Here is a 21,329-nt window from a genome sequence, read left to right as displayed (position 1 = left end):
TCTGATTTCAAAATATTTTGATAAGCATAACTTGGCTAGTCACTAAAGTACTCTGTCTTGATTTATGTGAGAACGTGTTTGGAGTTTTTTGTTTATTATTTTTGTTGCTACGTAAAGTTATTTATCAAGTTCCAGGAGTCAACAACCTTATCACGAGTTAAACGGTAAAAGTCCATCATAATGTCTTAGATTTGGATCGCATGCAGGTAGTGCTAAGGTCTTGAGATATCATGCCACAAACCTGAAGTTGCGATAATGTAAAAATAGTGTATGGATTTTTGAAAATAAATGAGAATGAAAATCTAGTACTAGTTTTTCATGAATGCCGAAGTTTTAATATTACGTAGTCTTTAAATCTCTGGTTTTGTTTTAAGATATAACCAGCCTGTTTGTGTAACAAGTTTCATTTAAATCCGTTTAGCCATTTAAACGTGATTGAATATACGTATTCGTAAATATATAAACATCTGTATATTTATAGTGTTAGTCGGATATTGTAATGCGATATTTCTTAGGGATAATAAAAATGGAATATTAAGTCATTCTGTGCATCCTTACAGTACATTGGCGGAGTATTAAAGAGAATTTTTAAGTGAGAATGAAATTAGGTTAGCTCATTACGACGAAATCCCTGCATGGATTTCGATCTAAGAAAGTAGTAATTTTTTATTCTTTATTAATTTCAGGAGACTTGTTAGTAATGGGATCACCAGACTCCATTAGATGGTTTGAGATGGGATTATTAGTAGCTAGTCGAGCTTTCTCGACTGAAATATTGTTGTAAAAACTCTATAGTCGTTTTTATTAATGTTCTATAATCAAAATATTAAATACAAAAATATAACAATATAATAATTTATGACAGTTTGCTATTCTCTTCTAAACTTCACATAATACATACATTTTTATTATTCATCCAACTGAGCTTATTATTTTCAACATTGTCATTGGAGCGACAGCTGTACAGGTACTCCCTATCAGATTTTACCGATATTGAGTCGTACATTAATGCAGTCATGACAACTGCCCAGAATTTGGCAGATATTGGCAAAACAATCGAAGATAGCTCTCTTGCTGCGATTTTATTAGGCGGACTAACATCTCGTTATGATCCTCTAGTAATGGCTCTAGAACATTCAAATCTCGAAGTAACATTAGAAATGGTTAAGTGGAAGTTATTGAGTGAAATGTCAAAGGTGGCTCAGAATGATGATGTTGCAGCATTTCGTACTTCACAATTAAAAGCGAAGACGAAGAAACCGATTATTTGTTTTAAATGTAGAAAACCTGGACATAAGAGCCCTGATTGCCCTATTAAAAAGGTAAAAAAGGCAAATATGTCAAAAATGGAACAAAACATAGAAGATACAACAGATTGCTTGTCAGAAGTGGCTATGTCATCCCTAAATAACCAGAACTCCGATAAATGGATAATCGACTCTGGAGCATCGGGACATTCGACTTCACACGGTGAATGGCTCAAAAATTATCGTTCTATCGATAGTGGAAGCATAACTGTAGCAAACGGACAAAAATTGCCAGCTGTGGGTATTGGTGAGGTATCAATAAATACTAACTCTGTAGTATCAAAAATAAGTAATGTTATTTATGTTCCTAGTTTAAAATGTAATTTACTTTCGGTAAAGAAAGTTGTCGAAAAAGATTTTTCTGTTGTTTTTGATAAAAATGGTTGTAACTTTTATAAATCTTGTGATGTATCTTTTGCTAATAACCCTATTTTGCACGGTTCTTTTAGTGGTGGAATGTATAATTTAGATTGTTCGATTAACTTGCCACAAAATGTTTCAGCCTATAATGTGCACTCTGAACTCTCAAACTTTAAAATTTGGCATAAGAGATTAGGACATCTCTGTCGCATAGGTATGGATCTACTTAGAAAAGGTCTAGCAGTTGGAGTGGAGTACAAGGAGGTTGACAAGGAACCATGCATACCCTGCGTGGAGGGTAAGCAAGCAAGAAAACCTTTTAAACGGTTGAAAAGTAAGAAAGCTACGTCAGTACTAGAATTAATTCACACAGATTTATATGGACCATTTCAAACAACCTCTTTTCAAGGTAATAAATACTTTATTACTTTTATAGACGATTTTACCAGGTTTATATTTATTTATTTTATATCTTCTAAGACAGAAGTCAAATCAAAGTTTTCTATTTTTCAATCTCTTGTTGAACGTGAAACTGGCTCAAAAATAAAAATAGTGCGATCTGATAATGGATCTGAGTACGTCAACAATGAATTTGCTGATTATTTGGCTTCAAATGGTATCAAGCACCAAATTACGATGCCCTATAGCCCTCAGCAAAATGGAGTGAGTGAACGATGCAATCGTAGCATTATGGAGAAAGCCCGTTGCATTTTGCCTCATGGTTCACTTGCGAAAGCTTATTGGCAAGATGCTGTAGCGACTAGTGTTTATTTGAAAAATAGGTCGCCACATCGTGCTCTTAATAAGAAAACTCCTTTTGAGATATGGTACGGATCTAAACCTAACTTATCTCATCTTAAAGTCTTCGGATGCAGAGCTTTAGTTCATGTTCCTTCTTGCCAAAGAACTAAGCTAGATATGAAAGCAACTGAACATATTTTTATAGGATATTCAGATGATCCTAGAAGTTACTACTTCCGAAGTGCGAAAACACCTAGAAAGTTAGTAAAATCGAGAGATGTAACTTTTTTTGAAGATAAGTTTACAGGACTAACAATTGAAAAGGCAGACGACGTAAACTGTGATACAAGTTACTTATTTTCAAAGACCTCATCCTCAGAAGAAGCTTCATTATCTTCTCCTTCAATTGGCGGAGGTGGTGATATAGCAATTGAGGAACAAGATGACAATTCAGTTAGTACTGAAGAGGTACGCAATCTAGAAATGGAAACTGTACATTCAGGTAATATAATTAATTCTTCATCTTCGTCATCGGATCCTTCAAATAACTCCAATGATGATAGATCTGGAAGAAGATACCCTGAAAGAGTACGCAAACCTCCAAACTATTTTTCTTATAATACTCTAAGCGATGATCCGCTGTGCGGTGATCCTTTGACTTATCGTGACGCCATTACGAGAGATGATAAAAATGACTGGATCACTGCGATGAATAATGAGTATGATGCTTTATTAAAGAGGAAAACTTGGGTATTGGTGGAAAAACCAAGCTTTACATCTTGTATTCCATCTAAGTGGGTTTACAAATTGAAAAGAGATGCTGAAGGAAATATAGTCAAATATAAAGCTCGTTTAGTAGCTAAAGGTTTTACACAAATAGAAGGTGTAGACTATTATGCGACTTTTTCTCCCGTTGTACGCTCCTCATCGTTGCGAACGCTGTTAGCACTAGCAGTACAGGAAGGATACAAAATACGTCATATGGATGTAGACACTGCCTTTTTATATGGTGATTTGGAAGAAGAAGTCTATATGGATCAGCCAGAAGGGTTTGTCCAGAGAAAGGAAGATAAAAATAAGGTATGTTTATTGAAAAAGGCCTTATATGGTTTGAAACAAGCTCCGAGAGCTTGGAATATAAAGTTAAAACAAACTTTGTCAACTATTGGATTCACTCAAACACCATCAGAATATATTTCGAATACAGACTCCTTGGTTATAGCAATATATGTTGATGATCTTTTAATTATGTATAAAAATGAAGTTACATTTGACAACTTCAAATGTGAGTTAGAAAATTATTTTTCACTTAAAGATCTTGGTATTATTAATTATTTCATAGGCATAAATATATCTTGCCAAGACAATATTATTAAAATATGTCAAAGTACATATATTGAAAGTTTGTTAAAAAGGTTTGAAATGCAAAACTGTAAATCGGTTTCAACACCCCTTGCTCAAAAAAAACTGGAACCTAGTACAGGTGAGTCTAACTATTCCTATCAAGCATTAATTGGCTGTCTTATGTATTTGGCAGTAAATACAAGGCCTGATATAGCTTACGCAGTGAGTTACTTAAGCCAATTTAACTCCAATAATGGTCAATCTCATTGGAATGCTGCTAAGCGATGTCTTCGATATTTAAGTGCAACTAAGCATGTTGGTATTTCGTACAGAAAGACTGAAGACTCCTCTATACTGCGTGGTTACTCAGATGCTGACTTCGCAAACTGTCCTGTCAGTCGTCGCTCATATACAGGATTCTACTTCGAACTCGCAAAAGGCCCTATTTCTTGGGAATCAAGAAAACAGCCTACAGTCGCATTGTCCTCTGCGGAATCCGAATACATGGCGCTATCAGCAGCTGCTAAGGAAAGTTGTTTCTTAAAACGTTTTGTGGCAGAAATAACAGGTAAAACTCTAAATGTTGTCACTTTTTCTGATAGTCAGAGTGCCCAGAAACTTGCGTTGAATCCAGTTCATCACAATAGAACCAAACATATAGACGTAAAGTGTCATTTTATTAGAGAAAAAGTAAATGACAAAATTATAGAATTAAGGTATATGCCCACTGATTCACTACCAGCGGATGTTTTGACAAAACCTTTAGGTCATGTTAAGCATTTACGATGTATGACGAATATGGGCATTGGGTAACCTTTTATCTTGTTATTTTTGTACCTGTATTTTTGTTAAGTAATATTTTTGTTATATATATATATTTTGATTACGGGAGGATATGTTGTAAAAACTCTATAGTCGTTTTTATTAATGTTCTATAATCAAAATATTAAATACAAAAATATAACAATATAATAATTTATGACAGTTTGCTATTCTCTTCTAAACTTCACATAATACATACATTTTTATTATTCATCCAACTGAGCTTATTATTTTCAACAAATATACCTACTTACGTAAGTCAATCCGATTATTTTTGTAATAAAAAATGCTGTAATAGCCAAGACTATATACTTATACTTATTTAATAAGTATAAATATATCTTGATTCATATTTATAAAACACTGCTCAAAAAATTTATATATTACCATGACATTTTTTTTATTGTTTTTTCTTTCTGCCGTCTAATTTTGTTTCTGTCGTGAAGCAGTTGTTTTGATTTTAAAAGTAGTAAAATGACAGTAAAATTACAGAGTACGAAGGTATAACACCTTAGACCTCAGAAATGGCAATGCATGAGAGATATCATGGGCAACACAGTATATTCCGTTAAGTGGTACTTTTTTTTCTCTTTATTTAGGTCAACAAACAGTAGACACAATAACAATATATATACATATGTATCTAAATATCAATAATTTTAGTGTCACCAACGACGTTGGCCATCTATTACTATAAAACAAAATATGCAAAATGGTTGTCTGCAACTACTTGTACAAAATCAAACATATACACATACATGAATGACAGAAATGTAAAGAGGTGCGTACCAGTGATCCACTCAAAATCAAAGAACTTCCAAATTGATGTTATAATATTTAAAAAATTAAAATATATTTAGCAGCAATAAATAAGTACTATATCTAGACGACGGTTACCACTTTCCATTAGGTGGGCTGTCTGCTTGTATATCATTCTAAGTTGCATAAAAAAAAACATACTAGCTATAGACAACAATAAATGTCGTATTGTTATGGTTGTGTAAATATAGATTTACCTGGTTCTTATAGTTGCTTAAGCATATCAATAGATACTTGTTTAATTATGTATACCTACTTTCCTGTGCATAATAAATATATATTTTTATATTGGTACTAAAAGTATTGTCTAATGGAAGGTTTTTCTTATTTTCCTAAGATTATATATATATATATATATATATTTAAAAAACCTTGAACACTTGAACGGATTTGAGCAGAATTTTAAACAGATACACCATAGGACACATGTAGCTAGTTATAATTCGGTTAAAACTTTAACAATCCTTTTCTCTTTATGAATATGTAAGGTACATGTACATTATTGCACATCCTATGTCCTAACCATAGGAAAATAATTATATTATAACTGAATTATTGAGTTAAAACTAGAATTTTTTAAACATATATGTACCTACGTCTATAGGCGTCGGTTATTCTTTGCATGAGGTGGACCGTCAGCTAGTATGCCATTAATAATTAGGTTTGAATCATTTGTGTATTTAGATCCTATATTTGTACTCCCATATTAAGCTGTCGAACCTTTTGAGACGGTTGTCTAGACGTATAGTGGCTATGCCTATTTTACTGCAATGATTATATAATTTACACATAATCATCGCAGTCAAATGCAAACAACTTGGTGTAGCGTGGGCATATCGGTATAACAAGTGCAGTTGAGTGAACGTTTATCAGTGCTCTAGAATGGCCCCTCAAATTAAATACACAAAAGTATATACCTACATATTTTTAAAGTATCATTTTATATTTATTGTATATAATTTTATATTTATTCGTTAAATCTGTTAGATTTTTATAGATAATGAATGGGTCGATTCCAAGAGCGGAAAAACTTTCGAGACTTACAATCCTCATGATGAATCCGTGATTGCGAAAGTGGCTGAAGGAGATAAGGTAAATGAAACATTTTTTGTCGATTTGCTTCTTTTAATTAATTTTGCAAATTGTAGTTTCACGTAATTATTTACCTTTTTATTATCTCAGGTAGTTCTTTCGTGAATAGAATTGCATGAGACGTAATTACTGCTGGTGGTAGGCAATGTAATCTGTGATATATATGGCGCTCCTTTTTGTTTCTGTAAATGACGGTTACTACATTCCGTTAGCGTATGTTTTAATAATATGAAAAGGAAATGTGCTATCGATACACAATGGCGGGGCACCAGTAAAGTATGATAGAATAGGATGAAGGCAAATTAGTAAGACCATCGTGATTAATTTATCAGAATTTAATCATGATGTTTTCCACGGGCAACCGCGTGGAGGTCGACCTGATAGGGTATATTGCTAGCAAAGGGGTTCTAATTTCTATTACTAACGATCCCCCTCCCCCGCCGTTATCGTGTTTGCCATTCCAAAATGCATATAAAAATATTTTTTGCTCCTTTAAAACTACAAATTATTATTAATAGCATTGACATTTGTTTGCAAATATATGAAACTGGCTGTATCTTTTACAGACTAGCACGTTTAAGCAAACAGTCAAACTTCCACTTTATTATACATATTTTATATTAATATGGATATTTGAACAAGAACATTTACCCATCTGTTTCTGAAAATGTTTTTATGAATATAATGCTATTGATAGCTACGTGCTATGTACTTAAGTGTATGTAAATTTGTTCAGGCTGATGTGGACGAAGCGGTGAAGGCAGCCCGTCGCGCGTTCCACCGCAACTCTGAGTGGCGTTTAATGGACGCGTCACAACGAGGTCGGATCCTTCAGAGGTTCGCAGATCTCGTGGAACGGGATGCCAAGTATCTCGCTGAACTGGAAAGCTATAACAATGGCATGGTGCTCAGTTTCTCTAATTTTATTGTGGCAAAAGTTATACCATGCATTCGATATATTGGCGGTTTGAGCGATAAGATACAGGGAGATACCATACCGGCAGGTAATTGTTTGTATACTTATATAACTTTTTAAATATTTATTTTGCGACGTATGGCATATAGGAGTGTTGTGGCCTTCTGATCGACAATGTTAATATTTAATATCAAATGTATTTTTAATGAAGGTAAGCATTATAATAAACTTACTTTTAAAAAGGTAACAACTTTTTTAAAAGTAGGTTTATTCAATCTAATATTTTTTGGTAGGTCTATATTGTAGAAAATACTAGAAGAACAAATGTGTGCAAGATTCCAAAAAACACTATTAGTTGTTATCACATTTAAAAACATTTTACATCACATGATCATGGTTAATTTACCTACGTGTACAGACGAGAAAGAGTTGAAAATTGGAGTAATGTAGAATCAAAGTTAAAAATTTATGACATACATATCCTGTATATAAAAATACCTTATACTCTCATAATTATGTTTTTTTTTATCGATAAAAATGGAATGGTAACTCGCCTGCGTTAACGGTATACGTTCGCGGGGCATAAGTGAGAATGGCAAGTCAATTAGCCTATTGTTATGAATACACCTGGAATTCAGCACGATGATTTCCACATGGGGGACCACATGGAAATAGACCTGAAAAATATATTGCTAGCAATGGGAATGGCAGCAATATATCTTGATCCCCCCCTCCGTAGTGTTAAATTTGACATAGTGGTAAGTATACTCCCGCTGTTGGTATACGCCGGCGGGGTACTAGTGAGGAATGATAGATGAGGTTGAAGACATGTCACTCGGCACATGAAATAAATTCATTAGAAATCAATGATCGATAAAATACTAGCAATGCGACAACTATCATTACTAAGAATTTTCCCCGTGAAATATTGTGCAGGTAACATAATAATGTATGTTTTCATTGCAGATGGCGATGTATTTAGTTATACTTTGAAGCAACCCGTCGGAGTTTGTGGTCTTATTTTACCATGGAACGGTCCGATTGTCATATTTGTTTACAAAGTCACTGCAGCTCTTGCCGCTGGTAAGTAAATTACGAGTTGTTATATGCTATAATTAGCTGTATTTTGCGACTTTACTCGTGGTCGTTTCGTGATAAATAGCCTTGGACACTTTCCTTCAGAAATGAACAAGCGAATGAACTAAAATATAAACTATCAAATGTAAATGGCGTATCCTCTCGTTCGACGAAGTCTCTTATCCTCAAAATCCCTGTTCACTTGTCTACGCGCTATAGCTCCTTCCTCCTTTACAGTTCATGTTGCTAGATTGTGGAATTTCCTTCACATGTTTATCCGTGAGAGTCAATCGTCAACTATTTTTAAGAATAGACTTAAAGAGCATTTATCCTTATAAAAATATAATTATTTATTTCTGTATGTATGTATATCTACGATTAAATATAATTAGTCATGTATAAACTAAGTTTTATTAGTTTTTCTTGTTTGAAAATTGTCACAATATTGTACAACGCTCTACTCCCTGATATTGATGCTCCTTTTCACTTTGGGTTTGTTGGAAGAGAACTCGTAGAGTAATGCTGTTTACAAAGGTTTGTACATATATCTTACTTTTGATATATTATTAATATATACACAATACTTAGTATAAATTAAATTAAATTAAATCAAAAAGAATGTTCTAAATCCGACAGGTAGTTCCAGAGGTTAGTGTGATTAGAAAAAATTTTTTTTTCGATTTATACATTATGTATAGGTACAGTCATCTGCTACATAACTTGAGACATAACATAATAAAATTAACATAGTCTGCAAATCAATCCTTTATTACTCGTATAATTCACGTCAGTTCTGCATAGGCTACTTTTGGTTGCCAATATAAATATAAACAGTACATTACGCATTTAACATATAACTAGTAGACGATGTCTGAATTCATGTCTGACATGTTCAATGTCTGATGATATCATCAGACAATTTATTCAACAATTCTGTACTTGAGTTATATGGATAAGGTTAAGTATTTGAATATGATTGGCACAATCCTGCTTTCTTAATACTCACTTTATCTTTTAAGATAATGTGTCAACAGCAGTTAACATTTAATTATTAGGATTTCTTTATTTTATGAGATTATTTAAAATTGTCGCCATTTATTTTGTGATTACGACCACAAACTGTTCTCTACTACAACCGGGTAAAACGTACTTGTCACGTCTGAAAAGTAACAGTTTAACACGAATCTAAATATTTCTGCTAGTTGATTTTGCCCATATCAATTCTATTTAGTTAAAATCTTAGCTTAAGACGGTTACAATTATATATTTGCATTTTATATTATTACATGCATTGAATATCTTATTTAAGTAGCTATGTATAGACCTACACAGAATCGATGTAATAACATTATTAAATTTAAATATTCTAATGAATAAAAAACTTTAGTTATTGTATAACGTTCTAGAAGGAGTGCTTGGTATTTATTTTGATTATTTAATCGCCCAAGTTAGTATAAGCTTGGATAAAAATTAGCAAACATGGTCGCGATATTACTAAAATATAAAATGATAAAAATATATTTTTGTCTATTTGTTGTTTGGTATTAATTAGTTTTTTTTTACAAATGGGTAAATTTTGTAATTTATTATTTTGTCATTATAACTTGGATATTTTTATAGATTTGTTAAACTCGTGAACTTTGTTTTGCATAGAGGTACACAATAAATATGTTGTGTAGTGAATTAATTTTTATTAAAATATATTGTATAATAGCTATGTGATACAAAGTGATATTTCATTCAGATTAAATAAATTCTATTATCCTATATATTATTGCTTATTTTTCTCGACTAAAACGAAAAAAACTAATTTATTTAATTTTACTCTATATTACGATGGATACACTTCAAGAGTGGTTGTAATAAGTTTATTGGTGTGATAAGGATTATGTTATTTTTATCTTTTAAGGTTGCACGGTGGTCGTAAAGCCTGCAGAACAGGCCCCATTAACGACTTTAGCCCTGGCGGCGTTGCTTGCGGAGGCTGGTGCTCCTAAGGGTGTCATCAACGTGGTTCCCGGTTTCGGGGAGACGGCCGGAGCAGCGCTCACACGTCACAAAGATGTTGCTAAAATATCATTCACAGGATCCATTGAGGTATGGACATTACTTTCTTATTGAAGTTTTTTAATATTAAGCAGGAAATTACGAGGCTTCTCCTGTACGGAAGCAGTTTCCTCCCATTTTCATGGTAATTTCCGAGAACTATTACAATATTTATTTATTTATTTAAGGAACACCAACAGCATATTGCATTATAACATATAGGTATAACAACATTAAATACAATACAATATTAATGCACATGCCAATGGGTATTCAATGCACATTCATTGAATACCCTATGGAAACTCTATTCTGTGTAAGATTCCAATGCTGTAGATTTTATATTTTCAGAGAATTTGTGATTATTTAGCGTGCAAACAAAAACAATTACAACCATTATCATCATTCAGCCGTTAACTGTCCCTTGCGAAATATTGGCCTCCCCAATTGGAGGGTTGTACTATGCTTGCTTGGTTTGGTGATGTTTTCAGGTGGACGCTTATCGCTCGACCGTTAATATCCTTTAGTCACTTCTTACGACACTCACGAGAAATATATATATATATATATATTAAAGTTTTAACCAAATTATAACTAGCTATATGAATCCTATCTGTTATTAAAATTCTGTTCAAATCTGTTGAAGTGTTCAAGGGTGATTGAGGAACAAACATTCAATGACTGTGAAATTTGCCGATGATTCCCTTATCTAGTTTTCCTAGGACACTAGACTGAGGAACAATGGCGAGTACGGATTATAAGCAACAGTATCTACCTATCGCGACAAAATTTTATAACGCACTTAAATAAAAAATGCTCTACGGTATCTGTACTTTATTTAAGTGATCACGTGTTTGGATTGTGTATTTGGTTTAATTATTGTTATTAGGTTGGCAAGTTAATTCAACAAGCGGCAGGAGTCAACAACTTGAAAAGGGTGACTTTAGAACTAGGCGGTAAAAGCCCACTCGTTATTATGAACGATGCCGACCGTGAGTTTCATTTCTGATCTCTCTTATGTCTCCAATTTATTAAATTAATAAGCCATTTACAGGGCAAATTGTTTATAAAGTGAATTTTCACAATTAGTAATAGCAATAACAATAAATGCGACAAATCTATTAATTTGTGAATTGAATTCGTCGCGTTCATTGTTATCGCTATTGATAATAAATGAGATCATTTTATTTGGATGTTACGGGATGAGAAACCATTTCATTTCTTCCAATTTTCTCGTTTCTTTCCCGCGATGTTTCTATGTATTTGAGGAAATAGTAATAGCATTTGAACGTTTGGTAATTTGTCTCTAGGTAGTATTTACAAATAAGTATATACAACATTATCATATCAGTTTTTAATGATGATGAAAGATGCCATGCTTGGCAGGTGTGTTGGCATGTAGAATATACTTATTAAAATTACTAGAACTTGGTTACTACTTAATTTTTTTGCAACAATAAATATAATTAGTCTTTCGAGAGGTATCTTCGAGGTCACTACCTACATACTGACCTATCGTTATACATTTTTTCTGAACATTATATTAATGTCAATACTTATCATTATAATTGACTTGTATAAGTAATGTTATTGTGAAACCTCTTTACAATATGTTTTTTATTAGTGATAAATACAAGTAATTTTAATTTGATATTGTGTTCTGTAAAATATAGTGAAACAACGTGACAATATCACAGTGAATTTAGAGTGTTATCATCATAAATTCATCTATCCATTTTATATCTATGCCATACAATGATCCAATCTCAGATGAATTATTATCCCAGGGTTCAGTTTACCATAAGCTATTTTCAACCAACTTACAAAAAAGAGGTTCTCAATTCAGTTGTATTTTTTATAACTCTGTTATTTATAAACTATTTTGGAAATTTATTTTTTTACTTGAAACGATATATATTCAGATTGGTCTCATAGAAATTTTATTAAAATCAGTTCAGTAGTTTAATCTGTAAGTATATCCTTTCAGATAAAAAAAGATTTTTTATAAATCGGTTTACAACTGACGGAGTTATGAGGTAACAAACAAAAAATACAACGGAATTGAAAACTTCCTTTTTTTTTAAAGTAGGTTGAAAAGATAAAAAATTTTGAGCCTTTCAGCTGATACGACACGCCCATCTGTTAAGGCAGTATAGGAAGATAAATTTATTTTTCATTTTTGGATTTTTCATTCCCGACATTTTTGTCTTAATATATTTTATAGTATGGGTAGAGTCTTAGTTTTACTAATGACTTCGAATTCACCCTGTTTGGATAACAGTAGTATTATAGTTTCCATATGGGTAGGTATTGTCTACTTAAATATACAAAACCTATCTAAATCTCTTGCCGCTACATAACTAGATTAAATCACTAACATTATTACAACCACTAGAAGGGAGGGATTGTTAGTAACAGGGTCAAGCGACCCCATTACTAGCAATATACCAGGTCGACCCCAAGCGCGGCCATCTGGGGGCTATCATATGAATTCTTGACGAATTGGTCACGAAGGCCAACTGGCCTGCTTTCATTCTCACATTATTCCTCAACGATGCCCCGCCAGCGTACATCGACAGAGTATGCGTGGTTACAATTCTACTATCATTTGTTAAAAAAACTACTATAAGTACTAACATTTCTTATATCATCCCTCCTATGATTTATTAGGATAAATATGTATTGTACTGTAAAATCTTTATTGTACATAATTTACATTATATGTCTTTTTATTTAGTAAATGTGGCTGTGCCGTGTGCTGCTTCGGCAATATTTTCAATGCAAGGACAAGTGTGTGTCGCTGCATCGCGCTTATACGTCCAGTCGGATATTTACGACAAGTTCGTCGCGGCGGCAGTCAAGTACGCTCAGTCAATTAGAATTGGAAATCCCTTCGATCCTACCACACAACATGGGCCTCAGGTATTTTAATAAAAATAAATAACAAAATATTTGACTCTACTACTATTTTTTTCACACAACTTCACCAATCGGCAGTCTTTCACCGTGCGTTTTTCACACGGCACATTCTTCCACGCACCACCACTCTTTGGAATCAACTTCCAATAGCAGTATTTCCAAACCGATATAACATTGTAACCTTCAAGAAAAGAGCATATTTCTTTTTAAATGACCGGCAACATATCTGCAATACCATTGGTGATCATGGGCGGCGGTAGTCACTTACCATCAAGTGAGCCGCATGCTCGTTTGCCCCTGTGTTATAAAAAAAAAATTAAAAAATCTAAATTGTTTTATATTATAATTTTATAACTTATAACATATAATAATAACAGATACGTAAGTTATTAAATTAACGTCCGCCAAAATACAAATTAATCTCATCGCAAAATGTATTATTACACATGTATAAATAGAAGCTATAGACTGTGACCAAAACCTAACGACTAGATCAAACTGAGTAATCTCTAATGAACCCATCTAAATAAGAGAGATTAGTCAGTTAGATTGTGGAAATAGTTAGTAACTTCCTAGAATTACCCGTAGTTAATTAAGGTCGGAAGCATTATTCTAGACGTGTGAGTTTGTATACCGTGTCATCGTCCTCTTTTGCTGTAAGGGACTATTAGGAGCAAAGCGCAATATATCAGTGTAAGAGAAGGCAAATTTGAAATAAAACTCTATACTCTGGATGGCCGGTGTGGTAATATCTACTTCTTAAGAGAAGACCCGTGGCATTACAGGGTCTGAAATGGAGACCCGTGAGAAGAGATAATAATAGTTTGTTAAGAAAGATATTTTATCTTATAATTTTAAACGTAAAGTATCTTTGATACAGAATATAGATATTTTTTTAAATCTGTCAAGAGGTAACAAACCTAAATTACAGTTATAATAATAGTAAAGATACATCTTTGCTATTTAATGCCTTTTTTTTTAGTTTGTTTTAATGTAAATTAATGCTAGAAATAAGAAAACATAATGTGCTGCTACACAATTAAAGAATTCATTAACATTCCAGGTGGACGAGGTTACGATGAGGAAAGTTTTAGGTTATATTGAAAAGGGTAAACAAGAGGGTGCAAAATTATTGACGGGAGGCAGGCGTGTCGGTGATAGGGGTTATTACATCGAACCTACTGTGTTTGCTGATGTCAGGGATGATATGACCATTGCAAGGGAAGAGGTGATTTATATTAATATCATTATATTATTATCTGTGATAACAAAATAATTTCATACCATTTATATTTATTATTATAAGCTGATCCGACAGAAGTCGTTCTCTCAAAATTATTAGAAACAGTTTGTGTGGGAAAAAAGAAAAATGAGGGCTTTACGTTTTTCCGGGCAATTTTTGTAATTTTTCTCTCTCAAACATCAACATATATTTGAAAAAAAAAGAAATGCCGAAATGGTCTAGCTGGTCACAAGTTTTGCGCTTAGAAATATATTTAGATTAATGTTTAATTATATAAATTATGTTTGTATTCAGCGAATGTATTGATTAGGTATTACCAGAGGGAGACTTTGTACAAAAGTCGTTTGCTTGTGTACCTCTGTCCCATTTGTGTTTCAACCGTAAAGTTAATCGTAAAGTTGTTTTTGCATGGCTGTGTTTCGGTTTGAAGGATGGGATATGGCGTGAATTTACAGGGTACAGAGGAATAACACCTGAGTCCTCAGGAATGGCAATGCATGAGGGGTATCATGGGCGAAACAGTAAACTCTGTTATGTCCATGGTACTTCTCATGTCTATAGGCGACGGTTACCACTTTCAATCAGGTAGGCCGCCAGCTTGTTTGCCATTCTAAGTTGTATAAAAAAAAAGAATAAAAAAATTATTGATTATTTTTTACAACTAATATAATAATATGTTTTATGATAAACACACATATCTAATTCGAATATAAATATTAACAGCATTTAATTTTTATTTAAAAATTGTAATATCACTCCCCTACATTTATTAAACTGAGTCTATTAGAATTTAGAGCATTTCCTGATGCAGGAGAAATAAGTAATTATTATGTAAATAAACAACACATGAACATAGATATAGTATTCGAATAATTTAAGCAGACACAGATAAATCATGATAGCGCGCATGTTGCATTTTAATTCAAGGAGATAAAAGGGCGCCACCTAGCAATGTCGCGTCGTGTTTGATGCTGAGTTTGAGGTTGTTCGTTTGGTGTTTGAATATTTATTATATAAAGTTTTCTAAAGCACTACAGAATAACAAGTATATTTTATTCCGTAAAATACAACATCTTAAATCTTATTTAAAAACAAATGTAGCTATGAACGACAAGGTGGTTTGTAGACACTTCACATATTTTTTAAATTTAGATTCTGGTATAATTATGTTTGTAGCTTAGATTAAAAGTACAAGAAGACGACATGTTGATTTGTCTATAGTCTGCAAATTATGCTTTGCAACATGCAGTATTTTGTTCTGTAAAACAAAACGGTAGCTTTACATAATAGGCCCTAGATGGATATAAACACAATATTGCATAAAAAAATATCAAATTGATTCAGAATTGGTTACATAATTGCGTAACGAAAAATTAAACATGTACACAAAATTAAACGGCTTAGTCTGGTTTCTTACGTGAGCTCAACTTAAAAATACGAAGACATGTGTGACAAGATAGATATTTATATTATTTATTTTTCTACCTAGATATTCGGGCCGGTCCAGAGCATCTTTAAATTTGATACGCTTGAAGAGGTGCTGGAACGAGCCAACAACACGACATTTGGCCTTGCCGCTGGTATCTTTACAACAAACGTTAACACGGCTTTACAGTTCAGTAAACACGTCGAAGCTGGCGTCGTTTGGTAAGACTCATGTAATTCTTAAATTAATTCGACGTAACTAGCATGTAAGAAGTGTCTATTAGCCTGATTAATAACACTCTACATATTATACTGCGCATTCCAATCGCATACCAATATATGTATATATATATATATATATATATATATATATATATTTAAGGGTATTTATAGATTATTATTTAATCTGTGTTATGAAAAATAAAAACAAAATAGATGGTATATTTGTTCCCTTATGATCTATAGGGAAGGCCTATGTTCAGCAGTGGACTGATAATGGTTGATGATGATGATAACGATTTTATTTTACCATTTTTGTGTTGTGTAAGTATAATTTATTTATTTATCAAATTTCTTTATTTTGATCAGGGTAAACACTTATCTGACCATAGGCTCCCATACTCCATTTGGGGGTGTCAAAGATTCTGGTGTTGGTCGTGAAAAGTAAGTTTTTCGTTACTATATAATTGCTAAAGTCTTCGATTTTGTTCTTGTGGTCTGTAGATTAATAATTTATTTATTTATTTAAACTTCAATGCACATTTGGTGAATTTAATATCGGATGGTGTTCTCTACCAGTCAACCATTGTGCAAACAGAGAAATAGGTAGGCGGTGCATTAGATCAAGAAAACAAAGGAATATCTACTTAAAATAATCCCTTTATTTGAACCTTAACTAATTACGCAGGTTCACAAATGTTGATCGTTGTGAGTTGGCACACTCCACCCCTGCCATGTTGGATTCAAATAAGCTATGCGAAATGTGTTTTGTGTTACATTCACATAAAGGTAACAGTCGACAATTGCCTCTGACAGTGGGGAGAGGATTGTTAGTAACGGAAACTATATATAAACCCATTGTTAGCAATATACTCTGACAGGTCGAACTTTACATGGTCCCCCCTGAATGACACGGTGTTTAATTAATTGCTGGTGAATTTGCCATAATTAGTCAAACGATCTAAATTCAGTCCTACCTATTATAATATTGGTATCACTCCGATATCTACATATTAGGTTCCTCTGTACATTCATATCGGATAAAAGGTCATATTCTATTTTTATATTGCCTATACTGGTTTTTTTTAATGGATGATAATGGAATAGTAACCCCGCCTGCGCTATCGATATAGACTGGTGGGGCATCAGTGAGGGATGATTGGTGAGGATGAAAAAGCAGGTCAGTTAGCCCATCGTGACCAATTAAACGATAAATTAGTAGCGACGGTTTTCAGAGGGAACCACGTGGAGGTCGACCTGATAAGGTATATTGATAGCAATAGGGACCTTATTATTAACAATTCCTTGCCTCGCCCATACCAGTTGAACACCTATATTCATTTCAATATTTAATATATCTGTTATTGAACTAATATAATTATATACGTTAGGTACCCACTCCTATTGCTAGCTTAAAGCGATAGCGCAGGCGGTGTTGCTATTATATTTTTATGAAAAAAACACCTCTAATTACCCCCTAAGGAATTAGTCGTGAACATTTATTATTTTCTGATATTCATATTTTTTTTATTATCTATACAGTGGGCCGCAGTGTTTGGATCCGTATTTAGAAGTGAAGAGTGTAACTATAAACCTGCCTAAGAAAATTTAAATGCCACCATGATTACCTCATTATATTTGGAAATATAAAAACAATCAATAATAAATTATATATATATATTTTATGTTTTTTATATAATCTTTCAACTGACTTGTATCTAAATGGAAATGGAAGAAACTTTTATGGTTCTTATTAAACTATTAAATATGATCATGTATTTTATTGATACATCATGTAATTTAAAATTTATTAACCATAGGGAGGCTTTGTACAAAAGTTGTTTGCTTGGGCACCTCTGTCCCATTCGTGTTTCTACCGTTGCAGTTGTTGAATTACAGAATATAGAGGAATAACACCTGGGTCCTCAGGAATGGTAAAGCATGGGAGGGGGGTATCATGGATGAAACAGTTATGTACATGGCACTGCCCGTGACTATAGGCGATGATTACCACTTTCCGTCAGGTAGGCCGTTAGTTTTTTTCCATTGTAACTTGCATAAAAAAAATTAAAACTACCTTTCTGTAAATACGTCTATTTACAGTAATAATGTTTAATATTATGGAATTTGATAAATATTATATATCATAAAAGTATTAAAATGTAAGAATATTAATAAGTTCAAAGGTTTCATTAAAAATTTATAATATTAAATACTTTTACAGTACAGTTATTCAACCGAATAGTTTAGCAGACTTAGTTAAAAGCAATTATGTCAGTAGGTAAATGTCTAACCACCTAAGTTTATAACTATGAGTATCAAAAGATCTAAAGGGTTGCTTTAACAAAGCTATAAAAACTTCGCTAAGTACTTATTAAACTCTGAGGCAATTTACGATTGGCAGGCAAACAAAACTTAAAACAGATAAGATTATGATGTTGTCGAATGTACCTTTTATATTTTTTCCAGAAAAAACTTTCCTTTTGGAGTATCAGTAACAGAACTTATGATTAGCGTTTGTTGATTAGCTTTTTGTTGTCTAAATAATCTATAATGAAATATTTTACGCCAGCTTAAAACTGTTGAACGTGATTTGCAAGTTTCAAATCAAATAGATGACCCAATTTCCTCTTTAGAAATTTTATAAAGAATTTAGGTGAATTATGAAAGCGTAGTATGTAAATTGAATTATTCGGAACAACTTTTTATTTATTAATTACTTTTTATAGAACCATTTTCTTTTAGTAAACATATCCAGGTCCCGGCATAGAATAGGCCACTCCGTCCTTTTCATGAAAGGCGACTAAGGAAGCAATGGTCGAGGGGTGGGCAGCAACATACCTCATAAAACATAAACAAAAGCTAAACTGCGGTTGCAAATCCGCCTGCCAAGCGTGATAACTATTGACAAAACCGCCCTTAATCGCTATGTTCAGCAGTGGACAGGTAAAGGCTGTTAATAAAACAAACAAAAAAAAAATATATCATAAAAATCAAAATGTAAGAAATCGTTCAAATAAAAAATTTATAATATTAAATCTATTTTTTCTACAGTTATTCAGATCCATAATTAGTAAAAGCAATTATGCAGTATTTGTTATGACGATAATAGATATATCGTTATCAATGTACTATAATTTTGGATTCAATTTTTTTTTTTTTTTTATTAAACTCTGAGGCAATTTACGATTGGCAGGCAAACAAAACTTGAAACAGATAAGATTATGATGTTGTCGAAGTAGTAACCGTCCAGCCTATAGAACATGTTTGTTGATTAGCTTTTTGTTGTCTAAATAATCTATAATGAAATATTTTACATGGAAATAATTGAACGTATTTGTTTCAAATCAAATAGATGACCCCCCATTTCCTCGTTAGAAATTTTGAGGAATTTAGTGTTATTCCTCTGTACCCATGTAAATATCACACAATATTAATTTGATAGCATTGTACATTTTATAGAAGACTTTTAGTACAAATATCGATTGCATAGAATAGGCCACTCTGTCCCATTCGTGTTTCAAAGGCGTAAAGAAATTGTGTTTGCATGGCTGTGTTTCGGTTTGAAGGGTTGCAAATATGCCAAGCGTGATAACTACTGACAAAACCGCCCTTAATCGCTATGTTCAGCAGCGGACAGGTAAAGGCTGTTAATAAAAAAAACAAAAAAAAAAAATTCGATACCAAATCATGTAGAGTTCGTGGTAAATCAAAGAAAGCTATATCTATTTTTTCTAATCGAGGCGTATTTGTTATGACGATAATAGATATATCGTTATCAATGTATTATGATTTTGGATTCAATATCACACAATATTAATTGAATAGCATTGTACATACATGCATACTTTGTACAAAAGTCGATTGCTTGGGTACCTCTGTCCCATTCGTGTTTCTACCATGAAGCAGTTGTGTTTGTATGGCTATGTTTCGGTTTGAAGAGTGGGATATGGCGTGAATTTACAGGGTACAGAGGAATGACATCTGAGTCCTCAGGAGTGGCAACGCATGGGGGGTATCATGAGCGAAACAGTATACTCTGTTATGTCCATGGTACTGCTCATGTCTATAGGTGACGGTTACCACTTTCCATCAGGTGGGCCATCAGCTTGTTTGTCATTCTAAGTTGTATGTTTAAAAAAAATACAAAAACAGTAATAGGGGAATGTTAAGCACGTAGTAGAATTCTCTCCGAGACAAAAAGGATATAAAGATGACAGAAGACCTACCACTTAGGATTTCAGATTTTCAATATATTATGCAAGCATTCTATATGTGGTAATGGATGTTTCACTCGTCTATTAGGTGAGGCCTCCTATTTTTTTTTTTCTCATCCGCAAATGAAGAGAACCTGAACTTACTTACTCATATTTACTAAACACTATTTGAGCTGTAGAGATACCTTACAATGTTTTTTACTCTTTTCAAAAATATAAATTGAAAACCTATGTTCAGCCAGTTCCGGCAGGAGTTAATGAACTCAAGTAATTGTATAGGGTTATGAAATCATAATTACCGTGAATTATGTAATAATAAATTTATTTAACAAATATTTTAAAATATCATTTTGAATATAGATACAAAATAAATGCACAAAATGCAAATATCGGTGTTTTATCTAAAATTCATATAGTATCTACTTAATATACCACAGTATTGCAATTAAAGAAAATTTATCTCAAGATAGAGCAAAAATTCATTTCTCAAAACAGTCTTATAAAGTATTTCGTCTAAACTAGAGAAACAATATAATATACTTATTACAAAAATACAAAATAGTTGAAACTATAAGTAACAATATAAGTAGTATTATTATAACACATTTTTTAATAATAAATCTGCAAAAAATATTGTAGGTAAATAATAACTATATATAAACAAAACAAGGTCTTTGATTAAAATATTATAATTTCAACATTTAAATACTCGGAAGTCGATGGTTACCACTTTTTATCAAGTGGGCTGTGAGCTCCTTTACTATTCCAATTGATGAAAAAAC

The 21,329-nt window shown here is 32.6% G+C and overlaps 1 protein-coding gene across 1 annotated transcript; it reads left to right on the top strand.

Annotated features, from left to right (window-relative positions):
* Window positions 1-6,161: 6,161 nt before the first annotated feature.
* Window positions 6,162-18,101, top strand: LOC113515439 (aldehyde dehydrogenase, mitochondrial-like). The gene is made up of 11 exons (XM_026899641.3): window positions 6,162-6,302; window positions 6,381-6,485; window positions 7,222-7,489; window positions 8,368-8,484; window positions 10,388-10,575; window positions 11,414-11,516; window positions 13,262-13,446; window positions 14,507-14,671; window positions 16,176-16,333; window positions 16,700-16,774; window positions 17,873-18,101. Exons 1-11 carry the CDS (start codon window positions 6,276-6,278, stop codon window positions 17,940-17,942), a joined length of 1,461 nt encoding a protein of 486 aa, XP_026755442.2. The 5' UTR covers window positions 6,162-6,275; the 3' UTR covers window positions 17,943-18,101.
* Window positions 18,102-21,329: the final 3,228 nt, after the last annotated feature.

This window comes from Galleria mellonella, unplaced genomic scaffold, assembly GCF_026898425.1.
Source record: "Galleria mellonella isolate WM207_F2 unplaced genomic scaffold, CSIRO_AGI_GalMel_v1 utg173, whole genome shotgun sequence".
In the NCBI taxonomy this organism is placed as follows: domain Eukaryota; kingdom Metazoa; phylum Arthropoda; class Insecta; order Lepidoptera; family Pyralidae; genus Galleria; species Galleria mellonella.
The sequence above is the reverse complement of the archived record's forward strand: the minus strand, read 5'-3'. Positions and strand labels throughout refer to the sequence as shown.